Here is a 24,987-nt window from a genome sequence, read left to right on the forward strand (position 1 = left end):
AGAAAGAAAGAAAGAAAGGAAGAAAGGAAGGAAGGAAGGAAGGAAGGAAGGAAGGAAGGAAGGAAGGAAGGAAGGAAGGAAGGAAGGAAGGAAGAAAGAAAGGTAGGTCACTAGTGATATTCAGAAGGCAATCTATTTCTCAAAAATTACTAACTCACTAAATAAAGGTTTACTAGTGCCATTTGTTTATACATTAGACATTTTTAGATACATTCTTTCTGTTTCTCCCTCATATGAATTGTCCTCAGAACAACAGGGAAATAAATTAAAGTTGCTACCATGTCTGACAGCTTATTCTGTGCTTTGCACCAGTAGTACAATTCTTCAAAGAAGGGTTGAGATATATATTTCTTTCTTATTTTTCTGGGGCTAAAAATGGTGTTTAATATTGTACATACACACACATTCATTAAGCTTCAGTCTAATATTTTATTTTTCATTTACATTTTTGTAGTTATGCACACTGTTTCCCTAATCTCTTCTTTCTTTCTACATCAATTCATATGTTGATCTTCATTTCTCTGAATAGCTCACTTCTTAGGGAACAATATTTTCCATTATAATGATGTGCAAAAAAGTGTTCAGTCATTGGCCGTGAGTATCAAAGTACATCTATATTCTTTCCAGTTTTTCATCTCCCACAAAAAGATCTGACATAAATATTTTTGTTTGTATGTAATATTTACCTTTTTATTTTAATACATCTTTGATATAAAGGGGAAACATTCCTAATAATTTTAGTTAAATGAATATTATCCATCAATTAAAAATTAGAAGATATCTGATGATAAATGGTGACATCTCTTGATGATGTATGCCCGCTTGATTTGTTTGTGTTTGTGTGCTTACATACGCATAACATCATATCATATTATAATATATCAGTGGCCAGAACTGGTACCAACTGGTAAGATAGAGCAAGTATGGAAATTAACCTGATAGAGAGAAATGAAAACAGAAGTTGTAAAATACTGTGGAAGAGACTGTGAAATCAGTTTCATCCAGAAAGCTATACCTAGGTGAAGAAGGAAAACAATCTCATGAAATGAATGTCAATGAAGAACTAAATTATAATCTTGAAAGCCTAGGGACAAAATAACCCATTAGGAAGAATCATTCCATATGTAAAATCTGAAAGGCACTACATTTTAGAAAAATGAGTAAGATGGAAAAAATAACCTCCAAATTTTCCTATCTAGGTATTATTCTCCTGAATCGTAGTTAAAGAAAATGATGGAAAAAAACACCAATATATTTCTAAAGGGGAAAATTAATATAGGAGGTACCATAATTGTAATATTCATTTTCAAAACTAAATTAATCATTATAAATAATTTTTGCCTTTTTCTTGGCCACAGAAAGTAGGCATTTCATTTTTGTTCATCAGTATATGATATATTCTCAAAATTCGATGAGATGTTGCCTCATAGAAAAAATAGAACTAGAATTAATCTTAGAGATATCTAGTCGAGGGGTTCTTGTTATTTCTTTTTTAAAATATCTTGTATTCCTTTGTAGAAATTTCTAGAATCCTCAAAATAATGCTTTTTAATCTTTAAAATGAAAAATATAGGACCACGAAGGAACCCAATTATATTGAAATAGAATTGTCTGCAAAGATATAAACTCAATCCTCCCTAATAAAGAGCCTTTGATCTAGTCCAAGCGCTTTCTTTTAAAGACAAGGAAATTAAAATTCCCAAAGGTGAGATGATGATGTGCTCAAAGTCATTCAGTGGCAAATTTAATATCACAGTAAAAGGAACTATATTTTGAGTTTGGACCACTGAGGGGTCATGGTATACTCCAGTATCCAAAGAGTTAATAAGTATCATACTACAGACAGAATATGGCAAAGAAAGAACTCTAGAGTTTGGAATAAAGGTTGTGGTGAGAGAAATGTATCAGCAAAAGAGCATATTTAAATATGAACTCAGAGATAGCATATGAGTAGCCCGAGTTTTGAACTTGTATCCTTACAATGTCTACAAAAAAAATGAAAAAACAAAAACAAAAACTAACCATTAGATGGATTCATTTCAGCCAATTTGTCAGAGGATGTGGACTTGATTCAGCCCAATCAGTATAGGTTTAGATCCTTTGGGATCTGTGTAATTGAAAAAAAAAATATTGCAAATCAATATGCTGCCATTAAATATTTGAATATATGCAGATAAGTTGATATTATGATTGCTAATATGACATAAACATTTTTCTTGTTCATTACTCTTTAAGGGGTTTCTAAAAACTATTAACTCTGGCATATGAGTAAAACATTACTTAGTAGTATATAGGCAAATCTGGCTACCACATGGTCACATCAAAATCTTTTAGGACCTCTCACGATCATTTGGATTAGTAGTTTCAGTTTGAACAAAGCAGAATAAAGAAAACCAGAAATGATTCTACACTTTTTCCCCCTCAAAATTTCCCAAATGCAAAATGTGGCATTAATACCACCTATGAAATACATAACTTTTCTGAAACCAATGAAAACTCAGACATAGTTTGATGATTCATTATCAATACCCCTCTTCTGAAAGATATCATTTCAATAGATTTTTAACTTGACTACGACTGAACAGTTTTATGCCTGTAAGCCACAGGCTAGTATATAACCTCCCCACACACATATGGATGGGGGTGGAGGTGGGGTTGTGCGTAATATATACACATTAGCAAAGGATGGAAAACAAAAACTCTATGTTAGGAAAAATGTTTTTCAAAATTCTTTTGATAAAAGTGAATTCTCTCCAAAGGAGAAAAGAAAAGATTCGTTCTAAAAGAGAAATCTTTTCATCTTGTAATTTCTTATTTTTGCAGCTTTGTATTACAATGTTATCTTGGGGAGGTAAGGAATGGACTTTCAAAACTTTGGAGGCATCCATCAATGCTGTAAGCCCTACTGAATCCTGAAAACTAGATATGGAAAAAGCCTATTTTTTAATATCATTTTTGCTATCCACCTTCCTAGGTAGAGAAATGTTTCATGAAATAGATTTGCAGTTTGTCCAGTCTCATTGGAAATGCCTGTGGGATTGGCATTTCTACCATTTTCCATAGGAGACATTTCAGAAACTAATAGAACTTACTATCAAGTTGTCTGGATATTCTACTTAAAATTCCCTTTTCTTCCTTACCTCTCATTATTCCTCATTCTTCCCCCTCAGCTATGCTCTATAAATCATCTCCTTTCTGCTTTATAACTTTCAGATACTGAATTTCAAACATTTGTCGAACCAAATGACATATATTTAGCTTTATTTTTTTGCTTGTTCTCCCAAATCAATCATATTCCCTGATAGATAAATCCTTCAGTCCCAGGTACATCTTTGTGGCTCATCGTTAAACACTATCCCATTTGTCTCCTCTCTTCTTGATGCTAAGATGGCCCTAACCCAAGGTGGTCCTTTATAGTTGCAATCTTGAATCACTGAGAGAGAACTCTGTTCTTCCTGCTTCATCAGAATATTCCCCCCCTATATATGATCTCACAATAAATGGGACCAACTCCTTGTCTCTTCAAGGTTTTATATAGTCTGTTACATCCTCTAAGTCATTCTTGTTACAATTCTGAGTTTTCTCTGAAGTGCCAAGTTTGGTTTCACTGTTGCCTTTCCCAAATGTATTATTTTCCATTTTTCTAAACCAAATCAAATTTGTTATTTCTGCTAGCCTAAATCTCCATGGATTTCTCTGATGCAGTTCATTTTCCTCTCTCCTGTTTTCAATTGTACACTAACTCTGAAAAATTCCATCCATGTCCTATTTACTCCCATTTCCAGGTCATTAACCTAAATGTTGAGCAGATTTGATCCAACCCTCAGTTAAGTACGGCAGGAAATTTCATGGTTAGCTGATAATCAAGACCACTTTTCAGATAGGTTTGAAGTTCTATGTAGGTGATTTTTACCTGAATATCTTTTTTTGCTATTTCTTGTATAACTCTGCTGTCCCTCTTTTGCCAGTCAAGGAAATACATTCTGTTTTCTTCTACTTTGCCCATTCTGACCTCCAAATCTATTACTATGATGGAGGAAAGGAAAGGAAAGGAGAGGAGAGGAGAGGAGAGGAAAGGAGAAGGAAAAAGAAAAAAGAAAAAGAGGAAAGGAGGAAGGAAGAAAGAAAATGAAGTAATAAAAAAGTCATGAAACTAGAATGCTTTTTAAATGGCATTGTCTCTCAAATTAAAAAAAACCTTTTTAGCAAATAAAATGCAATTCTTGTGGTAAGATCATTTAGTCAATCCAAAGTCTATCAATTCCATTTAATTTTTAAAAACATTTATTAGTTCTTACTCTGCTCAAGGAATGGTAACAATTCCTGGAGATTTCTTTGGGGAATTTCTTTAATTTCGAATTCTTGTTTTCATGGAGTTTGCATTCTAGTGTAGATAAAATATCTAAACAGAAAATAAAATATAAGATAATTTGAGGGGCAGAATGCTATTATTTGGAAGATGATCAAGAAAGGCTTCATAGAGGCAGTACAATATTGTTGTTCAAAACTGCACAACTGGTAGCTGTGGAGGATGCATAATAAAAAAATCATCTCTCCTATTCTCAAAAGCATATATAGGATTTAAATAACAAAGCAATATCTATAAAATGAGTAATACATGACTGAATATATTTGATAGCTAATTTTTTGTGTGAAAGATGATTGATTTTATTTTATTATCCTCTGACTATATAGACAAAAACACAGTGGGTGGTTTTATCTCATTAGAAAGTAACCTCCTTGAGCAGAGGGAGTACTTTCTTTTTTTTAAATTTTTGAATGAGGATGAGGATTATTATATCATCAGCATTTAGCACAATGCCTGGCACAGACTAAGTAGCTAATAAATGCTTGTTCATTCATAATTGATTATAATCAGTAAGTGTAGATATAACCATTAAAGGAATTCATGACTTCATGGAAGAAATGAAGAAATGCACTTTATTCTAACAAGTTCTTTTCTTGGTTAAGAATTAAGTGTGTTTACCTATGAAATGCTTAACTTGTGGTAAGACAAAGAACATATAAGAATTCTCATATTCACTTTTTGCCCATTTGTGGAGAATACCATAATTGGACATCTTGAAAGAACAGTAAGCTTAGTCAAACAGACTAATCATAAACCCGAGTTCCAGCTTTGGCTGTTTTGTTAGCAAGCTATGTAACCTTGGCAATATCACTTTGTCCTCTATGTACAAATAGGTTATTTGGATTAGATGACTTTTCAGATTACCTCAAAGTCCAAAATTCATAGAATTGTATGAAACAGTAGCCATAGACTTTAGTTTCATTCCAAGAAAGAATTACTTGTGTAATTTTAAACTCAAAAGGCATTTTTCTGTATTTTCTAAGTCATTAGATTTGCTAGATGGCAATAATGATGCAAGTATTCATCTGAATTATCACAGATATAAGAAATGGGAACTTAAAAAATGAAGCAGGTAAGTGATGATATCTGATTATATGAGCCAAGTACAGCCAAAATTTCGTCTTTGGATTTTAGAACTGAGTGTTAATTGGAGTATTTCATCCTCCCTTTGAGTCTTCATGAAATTCTGTGTCCCTTTGGGTTTCAGAAGATGCAGTCCAAATTGCCATCCTAGATTATATAATCAGATCTAAAGGCACTATTCATTATGTTGCAATGAAATATTTCTTAGAAATAGAGAAAAACATTCTAGACAGTTCAAAAGGAAAAATACTTTGTAAATGTCTAAATCATTCAAGAATTGGTTTATAGTATTTTTTCCTTGAAAAAACATTTTCATCCTCAATTTTACAAGAAGGTAATGTAAGATTACCTATTTCTGTCCCTGTAAATAAATTATTTCAAGTGTCCACTATATATCAGAGTGGTTCAATTAATACTCTAATCCATTCTGGAGTCAGACCTGGGTTCGTGATATACCTTTGCTACTTACTAGCTTTGAGAAAACAATATTTGTTTAATGTTATCCTCAGTTTCCACAGTGAGAAAATGGGTATGACTCTATCTGTGCCAGCTATAAAACAAGATTGGTATGAGAATTAAATGGGTTAACAAATAAAATTGTGCTTTATAAACTATGAAACACTATTTAAATGTGAATGTTTATTACTACCATTAGTCAACTTGAGGTGCTGTACTTTCAGTTCTTAATTTAGCTATCTAAATTAGATTCTTCAAGATATACAGAAAGGAAGCATACTTGGAGATTATGCACTATTGTTAGCATTATAAGAACTTCCCTTAGGCCCTTGTCATTATTCATTTTCTTAGTGAAGGGAAAAGAGAGCCAGGTAACAATAAACTTTGCATATATCTAAAGACATCTGTCATCTACAATACTGGTAACACTTGGCAGGAAAAAAAAAAGAGCCCTGACCAAAATACTTTGATCAAAAACTCACATTATGGTGAAGGTTTAAAATGGAAATAGCTGCATATAAATGAAAGCTGACAGATAGCACAGGTTTTCTAGTTCATTTCATATGAAGATCAGTTGATGGCACATGGGCTGTTTGACACAGACAAGACTCAGATGGTTGTACAGTGAAATGAGCAAAATTAGGGGAACAGTTTTTAGGTTAATCACATTAGCACAAAAGAAAGCAGCTTTGAATAAATTCAGAATTCTGATTAGAACAGTGACCAGTTGTGGCTTCAAAAGTCTATTGATAAAATATGCTTCTCATATCTTTCAAAAAAAAAGTAATATACTAGAGGTGTAAAAATGAAATGATTTTTTTTTCAGTTGTGGTCGGTGTGTTTATTTGACTTAATTTAATTTTTATGAAGGTGAGTTGAAATTTGGGGGTAGAGTGAGTCAGTAGAGTTAGAGAAAAAAAAGAAAGAAAAAAGAATTGTAAGATTAAAAATCAATATCCAATACTCCAAGTATTATATTTTATAAGATTTATTAATAATAACTTGAAGTAGAGGAAAAGTGATAACCTCAGGAAAGAGTTTCCCAGCCCCGCAGGTGGGAGAGTGAGAGGTATGTAGTTACACACAATTTTATTGATACAAGGTAAGCACATAATGAGAGGAATAAGCAAAAGGAATTCTGGGAGATGAAGTACAAGGCTACAAAATTCTATTTACACAGAATAAAAGGAAAATGTATTTTTTTTATTCACTTTAGTAAACAAAAATAAATCCAAAATGGAACCAAACAGATAACATAATTTTATAGTGGGCATGTTCAATTTCATATAGAGCTTTAAAAACCTGTATGTAAGTTAATATTTTTTATAGGAAATACCTTTTCATGTTGTTCATCATACTGTATATTGAAAAGCTGTTTAATTATTGTTAACCTCATAATAAAAAGAGAAACTTCAAAATTAAAATAAGATTAGTTTTCATGTAAATGATTTAGTAGGAAAAAAAGATAACGCTTTATCATAGGACTCAGGAATGTTAAAGTTTCACATCCTGGAAATTGTTTAATGGGTGAATATAAAGATGAGGCAAAAAATAAATTATGTAGAGTAGATTCAGAGAACAGTGGAATTGATAGATTGATGGAAATAAAGGATCAGGATATTATAGGATTTGGTGTAAATAATGGTCTGTGAGAATTGTCCCTAAAGTCAGAATAAATACAAAGATTGAGCCAAGTTTATTAAAGCAATTCAGAAAGTTGGCAAAATGACCCTGGATCTCAAATGAGAGCCACAAAGATGAGGAGATTATACAACCAAGATTGCAGAGATAAGAAAAAAATTTACCTGAGGATATAAAGGAATGGTCCGAAATTAAGAGTTGGAAGCAAAAAGATTGCCCTCCTCTCCTCCAGCTCCTAGAATTCAGGAATAATAGGAGAGTAATTAACACTTGGTAGAAATGGTTTAAAAGGAATGGTTTCTTGGATGGGCAGAATGGTTTAAATCCAAATGCTTAAGGATGGAGCAGTATAGTAAGAAAATATGGGTTCCAGCAGTCACAGTATAAAGGACTCATGGGATGAGTAAAGCATGAAAGAATGATCCTTAAAAGGAGTAGGACTAAAACCAAGATTAAGCTCTAGGAGATCATATTATGGGTAAGTTGTGTGCACCAAGTGCAAATGTAATTACTAGAATTGGGGTGCCTTTATAAATGAGAAAAATTGGTGATGCATGCTCTCTAGGCAAAATTTAACTGATCATTAGTAAAATTAATCTTATTCAAAATAAAATTTGAGATCTTGGCATTTTAGAGTGGACCTCCATAAAATCTTCCCCAGAGGTTTGTTTCTTGAGCTTCCCCTAAAATTTTAGTATTTGTCTTCCAGGCTTTCAGTGGAAAATCAAGAGAGGTTGGACAGATGAGTGATTGATAGATGGAGTAATCTCTAAAGGGTCTTGATGTGTATTGCTTTTGCTTCCTTTAAATATTGCAAAACAATTTGGGAATTATTATAGTTACTATTACTATGAGATAGGAAACGAGTTTTTTGAGAATTCTGAGAATTGTTCTGAGTTGTTTTTGCAGAAAATTAACATGATCGAAATAGTGTATAAGGATAATGATGTTTCTGCCAACAGTAAGCAAAATGGCCTGTGTTTGTATGTCTTACTTTTACCGAACCACACACACAAATACACACATACATGTGGCTCGGTAGGACAGATATAATCATGTATGTGTATATATATGTACACACAGAATACATATTATGTATATAATGTATGTATTATTGTCAGGACAGAGTTAGCCTTAAATGTAATCATCTTTTATTAATAAAATTATCCATGATGCCTTAGGTCTCTATGTGGTGCAATTATTACAAAGATAGCTATGAAACAGAATCTTCTCACAAGAAATTTACTTGAATGTGAGTACCTGGAGTATAGGCATCAAGGCTTATGCAATAATTTTATCTCTATTAGATCATCTTTTATATACTGCATTCTGAACATAGACTGTACCATAAATATTTGTGGAATGAGTGAATTAATTACTATACTGGGAAAGATAGCATAGCATTTTCATTTAAATGACTGGCCAGGCATTGCTTAAAGATAAGGTCCTAAATTACAATGATAATAAGGATAGAGAAAAGGAAAGAAGATATGAAAGACATATAAAAGGGGAAAAGTCCTCAAGGAAAACAAAAACCTGACTAAATTTTCAAAGAACCTGAAACAAAACAACATGATTGGTAATTTGTATTATGTTCTCATCCTATGGCCTAATCTGAACTTTGACTATTTTGCTGTATGACCTTGGGGAAGTTATATAACCTGTTCTGTGCTACAGTTCCATCATTTAAATTGATTTTTATTTCTTTAAGGTCAATGCCAGCTCTAAAATTCTTCTCAATCTGTCCTGGATGAAATACATTGACTTCTGCCAAACAGAAGGACTAGGGTTTATGTGCACACACTGAAAAAGCAAAAGCTAAATTTATGTTTCCATTCAATCCTTGGTGTTGCACACTGCTTTGTTTGCTCAATGAGAGCCTCTTTTATTATGTGGACTAGAATACACTTTCCCTTTATTCATTCATTCAATGTAGTTTTCAATGACATGCTATAAATCAATTAAGAAAATATATTTCATTGTGTGTGTTTTTCTTCTCACAATTGTATTGCTTTCTTACATTCTCACTTTGGGGAGTACTAATATGCAGTGGATATAATCCTTTTATAACACAATTATATTGCCTTTTTGCAAAGAAACCTCTTCATGGTTTCTAGAAAAATCAAAGATAGGTTCCCATATAAACCTGCTCTAGGAAAAGCAAGAAGTCTGCTCTGATTAGGGGAATTCTTTGGTGGATTTGCATTTCTAAAGGTAGACATAAACAAAGAAGGGCAAAACAGCATAGAAATATGAATATATAAGCATAGAAACATATATTCAAGCACAGTAGAGTTTGTGCCCTTCTGCTTTTCCTCATTCATAAAATTAAGATATTGGATTATTTGATCTTGAAATCCTTTTAAGATCTAAACTTCTTTAATTATTCTAGGAAGGGACAGAAAAATCTATAGTAAAAGACTGACTTATGTTACTTCAATGTTACTTCAGGGATGCTTGAAAGGCCACCCAACCCCTCATTCCTAAGGAATTTCCCTAACATGCCCAATGACTGATGCTTAAATTTCTAGTTATAACTTTGTCCACTGCTGATGTAAATCTCCCCTTCCAGGAAAATAATATTCAATTCAATAAACATTTAAGAAATCAATATTTGTAAGTCATTTGAGTGCTGTGAATCTGAAGGGGGAAAAGACTGTCTATTGTCAAGGATCTTATAATTTTTAATGTTGATATACAGTAAATTTCAAAGTAAGTATAATAAAAATGAGCAAGGGGCAGTAAACAAATTAAAGAGTCAGGGAAACCTTTACTGAAGAATTAGTACTAATATCTGTCCCAAGAAAAAAGATAAAGATTCAGAGAGTTGGTAATAGTTACAAGATATAGTAGTGAGAAAACATGGAGATATAGCTATTTCTCTGTGATGCTTCTACTCTCTAAATATGATTCCTGATCTTGTTTCCCAAGCTCCTGTCTTTGAAAGATGAACTTCTGATTCTGAAAATTCACTATATCTAGCCCACACTACTCCCTAGAAACCATCACACTATTTAACTGTTTGAATATTTTTCTCCCTCTTCCTCTCATTTCTGCATTGACTCAGAAAATAGTAATCAAATCAATATTACTAAAGTGCTCTCTTGTACTTGATGTTTTCCCTTAAGAGAATGTAATATCCTTGAGGGAAGGACTTGAATTGTTTACTTTTACTGATATATTCAATATATTTTTTCATTCATTCATGGATGCAGAAGATACAATACTGAGCAGAAAGAATAATTAATTAATATTTTGACCAGGAAAAAAAAAGCATATGAGAGCAGGAAGAAACGTAGGAGGAGTGTCTTTGAGGAGGACATTTAATGTCAGGCTAAGGGGATTAGATTTCATTTTTTGGAGAGGAGGAAAAACAAAGTTCTTTTAGTCATATCAATCATATATTTACCGTAGGAAGCAAAAAACAAAGATGGCTGTTGTCTAGTTTTCACACAGGTTTTTCTCTTTTTCTAGCTGTTTAAAATTTTTCTTTAGGTTCTAGAATCCTTTTCGGCTCACCACTCGTATTAGGGGATGCTAAAGAGGAGGGGGATGTAGCTAGAAAACAAGGTGGAGTCTGTGTTGCAATCCCTTCCTCTTTCACTGGTAACCCCTAACACTGTGAGACTTTCCCTTGGAAATTGGGAGGCCCTAGGAGGGCATGCCACCCCTGGGGGATTGGAGGAAAGGTTACCCAGTGGGGTATGGGATGATCTGGTTCAATGTTGTTACAAACCGAGGTTCACAGAAATCTACCCCTCTTCACTACAGGTGACTTCAAGATGGAACACAGCCTGACTTTGCTGCAGCACTCCCTCCTCTAACTGTCCCCCAAATGAACCTGAACATGATCTGACCTTTTCTAGTATTTATTGTAGATAACAATGTTAAAGGAATGGATGCAGGGTAATATTGGAGGATACGGGGTGCAGGTAACCCTGGACTGATCCCAAGTCCTTTAACCTGGAGAGAACAAGTCTGTCTCAATTCAGAGCTTCATCTGCTCTTCCCCGCTAATCCTATTGCCTATACATCTATTCAGTTTTTTATGTAAAATGAGGGACATTATACGGCAAGGTTCAAGGAATGAAGGGTTCAGGGAACTGCTCCCCAAGGAGTCCAGAAACCCTAAATACTGAATGGTACTTCTTGTACACAGGAGATATCAAGATGTTATTGAATCTTCAGTAGTAAGTCTTCTCTATGTCAGGATCCTCGAAGATGTCTTCTGGTGGCACAAAGCTTGTTCCCTACGTCTCCCCTCTATGAGCTTTTAACCTCAAAAACCCTTTCCAGGTCCAGACTTCCCAGAAGTCTCTGCTCTTCCAAATGTCTTTTGGTCTCCTCTTCCAAGATTTCATGCCCACTGCAAGAATTCCATCCCTTGCCTCCATTCTCACACTTGGGATATTTTTTTTGTAACTGACCACAAAATTCTCTAAAAAATAGAGAGTGTAGCAGAACAACTAGAAGGCTATGATGATAAACTAGATCAGAGATAATGAGAAAATAGAGTAGGGCATTGTTTCTGGTCATAGAGAAGAAGGAATAGATGAAAGAGATGTGCAAGTAGAATCAACAAGACCCAATAACTGACTGAGCATGAGTTGAGAGGGAGAGGGAAAAGTTTATGATGATTCTAATTTTAAGCATAAAGGAAAATTTGGAGGAATGAAATGTTTATGATATTGAGGTTCTTACAAACTTTTTATAATCTTTCAGTCAGTGAATGATAATGTAGTTAAGGATTCAAAAGAGATGTTAAAACTAGCTACATATATTTGGGAGTTATCTTTATAAAAATGTTCATTCAGTCCATGGAAGTTAACGAAAAAACCAAGAGTAATGAAACAGAGAACCAAGGAGAGGATTGAATAATACTTTGGGGTACACTCACACCTAATGTGATAGAGAGATCATGGATTCTTTACCAGAATGCTATTGATAGATGGATATTCTGTAAGTGACAGCACAAAGGATGGATTTTGACTTTTCAGAGCTGGAGGAGTCAAACCAGGAAAAGTGGTAAATGTCTTGGCCACCTACAAGTTGAATTAATCTGATCTCCAAATTGCTCAACATTCTTCCTGTTTTTTAAAGGGACCTTAAAAAGTATGACACTAAGAACTGTATATGATACTTAAGATATGAATTAAGGAAGAATACAGTATGTTTCTAATTTTCTTTAAACAATGTGCTACTAGTAGTTCAGAATTTAAGTTTTCTTTGTTTTTGGGAAAAAAAGAAATGTAATTTTTCAAAGAAATACACGTTACTCTCAGCAAAAGAAAAATGGAAAGATTGAGAATAAAATTTTGATGAGGAAGAGGCATTTCTTAGAAATTAAGCAAGGTTATAAGATGGAACTTTGGGAAGTGAGAGCAGAAGAGAAATGTGATTAGCAAGCTGGAAAAGGACAAGTGTATGAAGAGAGGACTTTTAAACTGAGACACTGACTCAAAGCCACTGGATTGAAGAATACAGTTGTTAACTCTCATTAGACAAGCTGTAGAAAGATTATCAAGAACAGAATTCTATTGGAAAGGGGAAAAATAGTTTATAGACATCAACGATTCTTTATCTGAATAGTTTTTTTAATGCTATGAAAAGACAAAAAAGAGGCCATCAAAGCTGGAGCTCTAAAAAAAAAAAAGTATATTGTCTATTTATTGTTCATGTTGCCTATGCTGGACACATGGAAGTGCCCAACATAGCAGGGAGGAGCCAAAATGTTATTGACTTTTTTACTGCTTTTTCAGAAGATTTTCTAGCCTGCGAAGTTCCTTGTACATTCTTTTATTGCTGCTCTTAACAAATATTGAATGCATTTCTTTGTTATCTGAGGCTATGGTGATGGGAGAATAATATTAAAGACAATACTATATTTAATAGCTCAAGTCTCTGTTGTTCTTTTAGATGTACTTTATTTCTTTTCCATAATAATCTTGTAAATAAGAGACTTTACCTTCATATGTCATGTTAAATTTGGTAAATAATTTTTCTCACAACGATCCTATGAGTTAGCCTTTCAAAACTTAAATGAATCTATAATCTTAGTGATATAGGTATTCCTATTTTATAGTGATGCCTGATTATCCTCTGAGATCTTTGTCCATGTCATCTCCTAAATAGTCCCTCAGTTGTCTACTCAATGCATTGACATCCTTACTCATAATTTCTTGGAATAGATACGGGATACAAAAATTGCTCCATAGGTACCTCTCTTTTTTGTGATTAGAGAATTTTTCGAATGACATCCTTTGCATAGATTTTACTATATAGTTCTTTACTGAAAATGCATTGTACTGTGAATGGCTTATTCTCAGAAATTCAAAGATTCAATACAATTCTGAAAGATTTAAGCTAAAAAATATCATGCCATCTCAAGAGAAAGAACTGATGTAGTCTGAATGTAGATCTAAGCATAACTTTTATTTTACTATTTTTATTTTCTTGGGTTTTGTCTTCTTTCACAACATGACTAATATAGAAATGTGTTTTGCATGACTACATATGTATGATCGATATCAGATTGCTCACCTTTTCAATAATGGGGGGACAGAAGGGAAGGAGGAGTGATTAAAATTCAAAAAATGTTTAAAAATATTAAAAATTGCTTTTATATGTAATTGGGGAAAAGATCATATTTTATCCAATTACTTTCTAAAAATAAACCATTATTTCAATCTCAGGAATATAACAATCAAAAAATAAAATAAAATATGATCTTCATGTAAGGAAAAATATTGACATAATTAATTACATCAACAAAAATAACCAAAATTATGATTACATCAAGCGATGTGGAAAAAGCTTTTGACAAAATACAATACTTATTCCTATTCAAAACACTTGAAAGCAAGGGTATGAATAAATTTTCCATAGATTATTAATAAGTACATATTTAAAACTATCAGCAATAATCTGTAATGAGAATAAGTTAGCTTTCCCTATAAAATCAAGAGTAAAACAAGGGTGCCCATTATCACCAATATTAGTTGATATTGTACTAGAAATGCTATCAATAGCAATAAGAGAAGAAAAAAGAAATTAAGGAGATCAGAATGGACAAAGTTTTGATAAAACTGTATAAAATTAATTGAAACTATCAATAAGTATAGCAAAGTATCCAGATGTAAAATAAATGCACATAAATCAACAGCATTTCTATGTATAACTAGTATGTCCTGCAAAGAAGAAGTAAACCATTTAAATTAGTAATAGATAGAATGAGAACAGCCAATATAATTTAAATGAAAATCCAACCTAAACTAATTTACCTATTCAGTTTCATCTCACTAAAACTATCATTTTATTGAACTGGAAAAAATAATAATGGAATTCATTTGGACAAAAGAAAAAGTCAAGAATATAAAAAATGAAAAACTCTTAAATAAGGAAGTCTAGAAGTAGCAGATTTCAAATTATATTATAAAGCAGAAATTATCAAAACTGTCTGGTACTGGTTAAGAAACAGAAAAATGGATCACTGGAATATAATATATATACAACAAAGAGATACTAAAATTTATAGTAATCGTGTGCTTGACAAAAGTAAAGTTTCAAGTTTTTGTAATAAGAATTCACTATTTGGTAAAAATTGTTGGAAAACCTATAAAGGAGTTTGGTAGAAACTAGATATAAACAAATAACATGACATTTACCAAGATAAGATCAAAATAGAAACATAAGGGGAGATATTTTAAACAAACTGGAAGAACAATTTTTGTTCTTGTGGATAGGAAGATAGGATGTGGATTGGTGGATAGGACAATAATTTGTGAATAAACAAAAGATAGAAAGCATTGTGAAATGCAAAACAGATAATTTTGAGTACATTAAATTGGAAGATTTTTGCATGAATTAGAAGGAAAGCATTAAATTGGAGCAAAAAAAAATTCATAGGCAGTTTCTCAGAGAAGTCTTCTACATAAAATATGTAGAGAACTTTGTCAAATATATAAGAATATAAGCTATCCCCCAACTGATAAATGGTCAAAATATATGGACGGTTTTTGGATAAAGAAATAAAAGTTACATATAACTATACAAAAAATGCTATGTCATTATTGATTAGAAAAATGTAAATCAAAACAACTCTGAGATACCTCTTTGGTTAAATTGATAAAAGGGCCAAAAGACAAATATTGGAGAGGTTGTGGAAAATTAGTGACATGAATACATTGTTGGTGGAACTATGAACTCCTCCAAACAGTTTGGAAAGCAATCTGGAATTATACTCAGAGAGTTATAAAATTATGTAGACCTTTTGACCCAGTAATACCACTATTGGATTTATTTCCTAAAGTGATCAAGGAAAAAGGAAAAGAAATATATTTTCTAAAATATTTATAATAGTTCTTTTTTTGTGGTGTCAAAAACAAAGGAAACTGAGGGATGTCTATCAATTAAGGAATGGCTGAACAAGTTTTGGCACATGATTTTAATAGAATATTATTGTGCTATAAGAAATGACAAAAGATGATCAGAAGAAAATGTGTGAAGACTTAAATGAAGCAATACAAAGTGAAGTGAGAAGAACAAGAAAAACTTTTTACACAGTAAAAACAATAATATATTATGATCAACTGTGAATGGCTTAACTATTATGAATAAGAAAGGATTCAGGACAATTCCATTGTACTTATGATGAAAAAAGATATCCACCACCATAGAAGGGACAGATAGAGTCAGAATACAGTTTGAAATTTATCATCCTTCTATTTATTTCCTCCATGAACTTTTTTCTAGTGTAAGCAATATGGGTCTTTCTTCACAACATAATATGCAGGCAAATATGTATTATATGATAATATATATGCATATATATATACATACAGACTATATCATCCTACCTTCCTTCTTGGGGAGGGAGAAGGTGTGAGAAAGAGGAGGAAAAAAGAATGACAGATTTTTGAAAATGGCTAAGGTGAATATTTATTTCTCTTGGTTAAAGATATATAATATAATTTATAATAAATCATATGTATTATTTTGTGGTTATGTTACATATTATATTATGTCATGTGTAAAGATAAATTGTAACACAAAAGAAGAAATGAAGTGTTTCATGAAATCTCCTAAGCATCCATTTTGACTACATAGTAACTAAACTATTCAAAGGAGTGAAACTACAGATTTTGGTCCCACTTATCTTTAAAATTACAAGAAATACTTGCCTTTTATGGTTGGTAAGATTTTACATAGTGAGCTTGTTTCATAAAGATTCCATTGCTTATTCTTAGCAAAAGGAATCTAGTAATGTTCCTGAATTATTAACCAACAAGTTTCATTTATAGCAGGAAGCAATTGAAAAGGATATTAACATGCAGGATGCTTAGAATACAAAAAGTACTGTTCTTTAATTCATGGATAAATGGAAGGGGAAATAACATGTTGAACACTGAATTCTACCTTATAAAATGATTACAGTAGCATATATTATTCAGTTGATACATAGCCAAAATTCTTGCTCAATCTTCTGTGCCCAGATTTCCTCCAATGATTCTGAGGGCTTATTTATTCCAAGAAGAATTAGCACCTGTGTGGTTAGAGGAGAATCCTCTCTTCCTTGATTATTATAGCATAATTGTATTTGTTTATTTGAGGAGATGCTTTCTGAATCTGCTTCAACAACTTTCATATTGAGTATATTTGGTGAATGAAGCCATATTTGAACTTAATTTAATTCCATACTAATTCAGCACATGCTCCCATGGTGATAAAAGGTATTGAGCTTGATTTTCTCCTTCCCATCAAAGCTGAGATAGTACAGCTTTTATCTCATTTCATTCTCACAATCAGCAAGAGTATGTAGAACAGCCTATTTGTTGGCCAAAAGAAAACTGATTCTGAACTGGGTTCAAATTTTTCCTCTGATACAATGCTATACAAGTTCAGGAAAACCACTTTACTACTCTGGGCATGATTTTATTTTTTGAAAAGTGAAATGATTGCATTACATGACCTTTGAGATCCATAGAAGTTCTAGATGTTTCTGTGATCAGAATGACAGCAGAGAAGCATAATACAGAAGTAGTGAGTGCAAATATTTCTATAGGTGAAAATCCAGAGAGATAAAGAATTCTCTAGGAAACAAGAAGTCCTAGTCAGGAAATAGCAAAGTTCTCCCTAATCCCCGAGGACCCCCAACCTTACTTATCTCTCTCTCTCTCTCACACACACACACACACACACACACACACACACACAATGCTATTTAAAATTCTCACTCCGGGGACAGCTGGGTAGCTCAGTGGAGTGAGAGTCAGGCCTAGAGACAGGAGGTCCTAGGTTCAAACCCGGCCTCAGCCACTTCCCAGCTGTGTGACCCTGGGCAAGTCACTTGACCCCCATTGCCCACCCTTACCAATCTTCCACCTATGAGACAATACACCAAAGTACAAGGGTAAAAAAAAAAAAATTCTCACTCCACAACTGTGAAATGGAAAAAAATTGATATATCTAAAATCAAACTATTAAAATATTTAAAAATAGTACAATGAAATGGTAAGATTTCACCTAGACATTTAATACAACAAATATTTATTAAACATCTACATGTGTAATACTTTCTTTTTAGGCCTTGAAGACACAAAAATTCTTGCCCTTATATTCTTCTTCTTTTTTTTTTTAAAGCCTTGTACTTCGGTGTATTGTCTCATAGGTGGAAGAGTGGTAAGGGTGGGCAATGGGGGTCAAGTGACCTGTCAAGGGTCCCACAGCTGGGAAGTGGCTGAGGCTGGGTTTGAACTTAGGACTTCCTGTCTCTAGGTCTGACTCTCACTCCACTGAGCTACCCAGCTACCCCCTGCCCCCTTATATTCTTCTGAAGGAAGAGGATACAAAATGTGGTACATTGGGAAAAGTCCAGGAATTGAAGTGAGAATACCTGTACTGAAATCCCCATCTTTCCAGTTATCACCTGGGAGGACTTGGATGAGTTACCAAAATTCTGAGTCCCAGTTCTCTTATTTTTAAAATGATTTTGGGGTAGCAGATGGATTAGATGATCTGAAAGTCCCTTTCCTAAAGCGATGATATATGCCCACAGATTAAGGCAATATTAAATGTATTCAAAATTATTTGGAGGACAAGAGACGTATCATTAACAATCAGTAAGATTCTTATGATGATGGTAGCAATTGAAGTGAATAAAAATAATTAAGCTACAAAAACCCTAACTCAGCAAAATCCAAAAGTGTTCAAAAAATGTAATATTTAGTCATCATGCTTCTAGAGGTTTGACTTACTATCTATTGATGTTATGTGTTTACTCTTCTGTGCTAAATTTGAACATCAAGCATACCATTTCTCTATAGGCAGAATTCACAGCCATGCGGGACCAGTATATGAGAGGTGGAGAAGGCTTCATTATATGCTACTCTGTCACAGACCGACAGTCCTTCCAGGAAGCTGCTGGGTTTAAAGAACTCATTTACCAAGTCCGCCACACCTATGACATTCCTTTGGTGCTAGTGGGGAACAAAATTGATCTAGAGCAGGCCAGACAGGTAAGTGCCAATTGAATCTGCTAATTTTCTTTTCTGTAGATTATTTCACAGCATGTCTAATTACCATAACATATGAGATCAATTCCATAAGCTCATTGTATTTATTTACTTATTTTGTAGAAAAGGTATGAAGTTATGATAATTATCCTCTTGATATTGTTCTAGTGGAAGGCACTCTAGAAGTATACCATGATACTGAGTCTTAATGAATATGATAATTCTGATCTGCTCTCATTTCCTTCACAGAAATCAATGGCTAAGAATGAGTCAGTCACTAGGCATCAAATGGGATTAGAAATACTTATAGAAAACTCTCTGAATGATGTGCACTTTATCTAGTTTCCATAATTGAGTCAGTAAACCTAGTCAGTAGACTAAATCCAAGACTATAACACTCTATAGAAGCAGATTATCAAGAACAAGAGAGAAAATTGATTAGTTTTTGTTTCACATGAGAGAACCAAAGTAAGGAATTTTTAAATTCCTTACTTTGGTTCCCTCATGTGAATATATATATACACATATACATATATATCTACATATATATGTTCATAATTTACTTTATTTATTCAATTAAACATTTATTAAGTACCTATAATGTGTTAGGCACAGTGTTAAGTAGTAACAATATAACTAAAAAACAAAACAAGTCTTGCCCTAGAGGAGCTTACAATCTGATGGGAGAAGGCAACACAAAAAAAATAAAGCAATAAAGTAGGTTGGTGGAGCTACCTTTTGTAGGGTACGATTTAAAGTTCCAAAGGAGCCCCAAAGCATTGTAACTGGTGGGGAAAAAGGGAAGAAAAATTCTCAAGTCATCTTTTGAAATAAAAGCCCTGGATTCCAAACCCCTGCTCTCCTATCAAGATTTCAAGATGACAGGAAGAGAGTGATCTGATGAGATGTTCTAGATAGATTCAATCTCATAGCATAATGAAATTTCCCACTGATGAGGTTTCTGGAGAATGAAAACATAAGTTTGGAGATTCCCAAATGTTTCTGAGAAGCTATATGTCTTAACATCATGTTTCATTAAAGTTGTTTTTGTTTACTTATGTAATACTACTTGAGGTAGTGGGTATCATTTTGGAGGGGGCAATTGGGCATAATTCATTCTGCCCTCTTTCCCTTTCTTCTTTGCAGTTTTAGGATTGAATCAGCCACATACTGTTATAAAAACACCCTCCCTCTTTTAAAGCCTGAGGGAAATATAATACCTTTTCTCATCCTTGTAGTCCCTTCCCCTACTGCTTTAGAAAGTTTATAGTAAATCAAAAGTTGGCAGTACAATCAATATAGGTCAGAGCCTGCACATTAGGAAAATTTGTAACACTTAGACAGAGGTTGGGTTACCTTCCCTAATTCTGATTTCTTTTTATCCCTAAATAATCCCTAACTACTTGATTTTTGAGGTTAAATTTCATATGGTAGCTAATAATTAAGTAAGCAAGCGGACTATATCACAGATTCTTTAATGGATAGGCAGCAAGTGGGAAGATTGGAAAAAGATTAATTTTTGTGGAAATTTCCTTAGCCACTGAAGAGGTAAATATAACTATTAGATTCAACGAGTCTTTCACTCTGAAATATCTATAGTGGTCAATAGATCTACTAGATTTTTCTTTCCTTTGTCACAAATAAGTCTTTTTTTTTCACCTCTTACCCATTCCTCAATTTCCTTCTGGCTCAACTCATGATATCCCTTTTATTCATCTTAGACATATGTCTAAATAAGAACCTTAATGTATGACTCCCCTTTTACCTTTTGGCTCAAATTGCTCTGCCTCTGAAGTAATATATAATGACATATAATATGTAATATTATAATATTATTATATAACATATAATATAATGATCCTAAGGTGTGAGTCAATCCTCAAGGTATTATTACATTTCAATTATTTTTTAAAAATCCTTATTTTTCTTTTATATTAATCTTTAATTAAATGTAGTATTAACACAATAGCTTTAAGTTCCAATAATTAACTATGCTTCCAAAAGATAAACAAAAGAGGCATAACCACTGATAAATATCAAGGTCTATTCTGAAGAATAATTTTGCTACAGGATGAATCTGGCAATATGGATGATTCCTTTCTCTATACCAGTGATGGGCAAACTACAGCCCACCAGCCAGATGCAGCCCCCTGAAATGTTCTATCCAGCCTCGTGACATTATTCCTAATCTGATGAATACAATCAGTAGGATACAATAAAATGAAACTTCGAAAGAGTTTCCTTAGAAACAGACTGACATGAGCATTTTCTTTCCTTTGGCCCCCTCTTTAAAAAGTTTATCCATCACTTGATCTCTACATTTTTGGATTTTCCTAAACCATTTCAATTTCCCTAGGGTAGGAAAGTATATATCCACATTCTGGACCACATGGGTATTTCTTTGTTCTTTGTTTAGGCCTCTATATACAGACAAAAACATATATACTTATATATACATAAACACACAAAAATATGCCTTTACATATGCATATGTACATATGTGTGAATATATGTTATTATACTGTTTCAAAAACATTCTGCTTAGGATCTCCATTTTTCTATGAAATTCTTTAAAGACATGGACTTTGTACTCTTTATAAATTGTAATATACCCAAGACTTTTTTTTCTATCTTCTATGTTTAGTATACTATCTACATTCTAATTTGCTCATTCCTTTACAGTAGTAATATTCAGTGTGACATAGTTTCTAGGCATCTGTGTTATGAGTTAGAATTAAATTTTCCAACTAAATATAATTTCTTAGGAGATGGTGGGCTCCTCCCTTATCTTATATAGAGTCTTAAAGGAAAGCTGCATGAACATGGTTGGCATGGTTAAGAGTAGATTCTTGATCAGATATAACTTAGACTAGGTGGTTTCTAAGCTAACTCCCCCCAACTTGGGCTCTTCGATTCTATTGGCCTTGACCTAGGACTCAGAATTTATTGGACAAGCTGTTCTAGTTCTCTGTCAGTTTCCTCATTTGTAAAATGATACAATGAACTAGAAAATCTTAAGATTCCTTTTTATCTCTAAAACTATGCTAGGTCCAGAAAGAGGTTAAATTACTTACCTAGAGTTTTAGAAGGAATAGCAAAGATCTATAGCAAATAGTTTGCTCTAGCAAATAGCAAATAGCAAAGAACCAGAACTAGAACCTTAATTGATCTGCTCTGTTTAAAATAATAATAATAATAAAAAACTAGCATTTTAAAGTAACTACTCTGTGTCAGTCCCTGTCCTAAGCCCTTCAGGAATATTAACTCATTTGTTTCTCACAAGTGTCCTTCAGAATAGATCATGATTATTATCCCTGTTTTATAATTGAAGAAAATATCTAGTAAATGGCTTGCCCAGGGTCATTTAGATAGTAAGATTCTAAAAGTAGATATGACTCCAAGCCTGATTTTTAATTTATTTTATTCCACCTAATATAAGGATGATATTAGAAAATAAGTATTATTTTGTTAGTTTAGAAATAAGAAGTAGAGAAGCTGGCTTGAGGAAGAATTGGAGTTTCAAATAGAGCTGAGAGAGAGTGTTAATTTCAACTGGTGGCAGTTATAACCGTTATTCTGTGACAGTTTCACTGGTTGGGTGTGGCATTCCAGGAGTGGCTTCTGGCAGTAGACAGAGCCACACACAGCTGCTTTCTCAGGGCTGGAGAAGGTAACATCTTTGCCTCTCTCTATCCGGGTCTGAGTGAAAGACTTAAAGTAGTGGAGTGTTTTCTTTTCTAACTCGGGAAACACAGTTCATTTATCTGTTACTGTCTATAGATCGGTTAAATTGTGAAAAGACCAAACAAAACCTGGTCTTTGGTTTGGACTCTGAGCCTGTTAAGGCTCAGAGTTCTAACTTGATTCTTGCGGAGACTCAACCAGCTAGCCTTGGTTATCTTTGTAACTTAAAGGCAAAGTTAAGAGTTAGAGTGGTTAGGCTTATTTAGAATATTATAAATTTGGTTAGTTAGATCAGGGAGGATTAGCATAGCCTGTGAACCACAGGAGTAGCGGTTCCTTGCAGGACCTGGAAGTTTATTTGGTTGGAGTTAGAATCCCTTAGAATTAGAAATCCTTTTTCTCTTATATATATTTAAATAAATTGTTTATTTTTCATATACAAGAGTCTCTTTAGCATTCCTTGTGTCTTGCATTACTCACCTAATTTTATTTTTACACTAGCCACCTTGCTACATTAGCTATTGGTAGCTTGGGCCTCAGATTCTACATCTAAACAATGAAAATATTCAAAGTTGAATACTCTTTATCAAAAGAACTGTGGGAATTTATAAAAAATTTTTTAAATGTCCAAATATATGAAGAAAATATTATTGATAGCCATAACACAAAGAGAGATATTTTTGAAAGCTAAATCCTTCAGAATAGGCAAAAGAAAATCCCACTTCGTCATTGTTACTTAGCATGCTCTAATGATAGGAAATGATAGCCTTAAATTGTTCCTTATGACTAGAGACATTTCTGTCATAAAGCCAAATAAGATTAGTGACCCAAGAAAGGAACAACTTAAAGTTATATGATCAGAATCAATATTACAAGTGCTGAGTGGTTCAGTGGCTTGGGCACTGGCCCTGAAGTCAGAAATACCTGAATTCAAATTTAACCTGAGATATTTATTAGTTATATGACCATGGACAAGTCCATTAACCTCTGTCTGCTTTGTTATCACCAACTTATAGTGATAATAATAGAATCTACCTCCCAGGGTTGTTGTGAGAATCAAATGAAATATTTGTAAAACTACTATTTGTACAGTTCCTGGCACATAGTATTTAATTTCCTTGCATGTTTCTTCCCTTATCATTAGACTATGTATCTACGTATCTGATAAGACACAAGGGAAAAAAGAATCTGTCTCTATGTCTAGATATTATGGAACCTGATATTTCCATCATTATTAACTCCTATTATTGAAAACAATGCCTTCTTTTTAAAAACAATATGTTATTTGGAAGATCAGTGAAAGAGACACAACAAACATATTGTACCATTTTTTTAAACCCTTACCATCTATCTAATAATTAATGCTAAGTATTATTTGTGAAGCAGAAGAGCAGTAAAGGCTAGGCATTTGAGGTTAAGTGATTTGCCCAGGATCACATAGCTAAAAAGTGTCTGAAGCTCCATTTGAACCCAAGACCTCCCATCTCCAGCCCTGAAACTCCTAGCTGCCCTCATTGAACCGCTTTCAGTCATTATCACCGAGATGTGAATTGGTTTATCAGAATTACTTCAGTTTCTAAATGGGGCCTGGAGAGAAAGAAGACTAGTTCATTTCAATGGGTTGTAGGAGAAGAGAAAATGTTTGATAATACAGATGCAGGATTTGGGGAAGAGGCCAGCTGAGTTGGGAAATCAAAGTCAAGAGAACTGGGCAATAACAAAGCTACATCAGGGAAATGAGGACTTTGAGGATTACAAAAGAACAATGTGGGAGATATAATGGATAAAGTACTGGATACAGGAAAATGCAACTCCAAAGATTGCCTTAGACATTTTCTGGAAAATACTTATTCTATGCCAACCTGTTTTCTGATGTTGAAAATGTGAATAATGATAGTACTTACCTCCTATGCTTGTTGTGAGAAAATAATAAATGTAAAGTACTTCACATATCTTAAAATTTATGTTAGCTATTGTTGTTGTCTTTAAATGAAGGTGACATAACAGAAATTGAAGGTACCTGCAAATCATTACCATTCCTATTTAATTCTGCCAAGAGTTACCATTGCCTATCATAGAGCACTCCTTAAGTCCTAGTTTTCTTTCCCCACTCTGTGCCTCCTTGCACACACTCTCATTTCATAAAGTCCTCTGCCGTCATGCCAGGGAGTGGGCTTGAGTTAATTCTTGTTTTCCCTTAGCTTTCCTCAAATGTAAAAACAGAACTCTGAATGAAATGAGTTT

At 33.3% G+C, this 24,987-nt stretch overlaps 1 protein-coding gene across 1 annotated transcript in view; it reads left to right on the plus strand.

The window, feature by feature from the left end:
- RIT2 (Ras like without CAAX 2) overlaps positions 1 to 24,987 on the plus strand; it is a 500,982-nt gene that overhangs the window by 236,651 nt on the left and 239,344 nt on the right. The window contains exon 4 of the mRNA XM_044657845.1: positions 18,871 to 19,062. Coding sequence (XP_044513780.1) covers positions 18,871 to 19,062 — 192 coding nt within the window. The remainder of the gene's footprint in view (positions 1 to 18,870; positions 19,063 to 24,987) is intronic.

This window comes from Gracilinanus agilis, chromosome 1 (genome assembly GCF_016433145.1).
Source record: "Gracilinanus agilis isolate LMUSP501 chromosome 1, AgileGrace, whole genome shotgun sequence".
NCBI lineage: Eukaryota > Metazoa > Chordata > Mammalia > Didelphimorphia > Didelphidae > Gracilinanus > Gracilinanus agilis.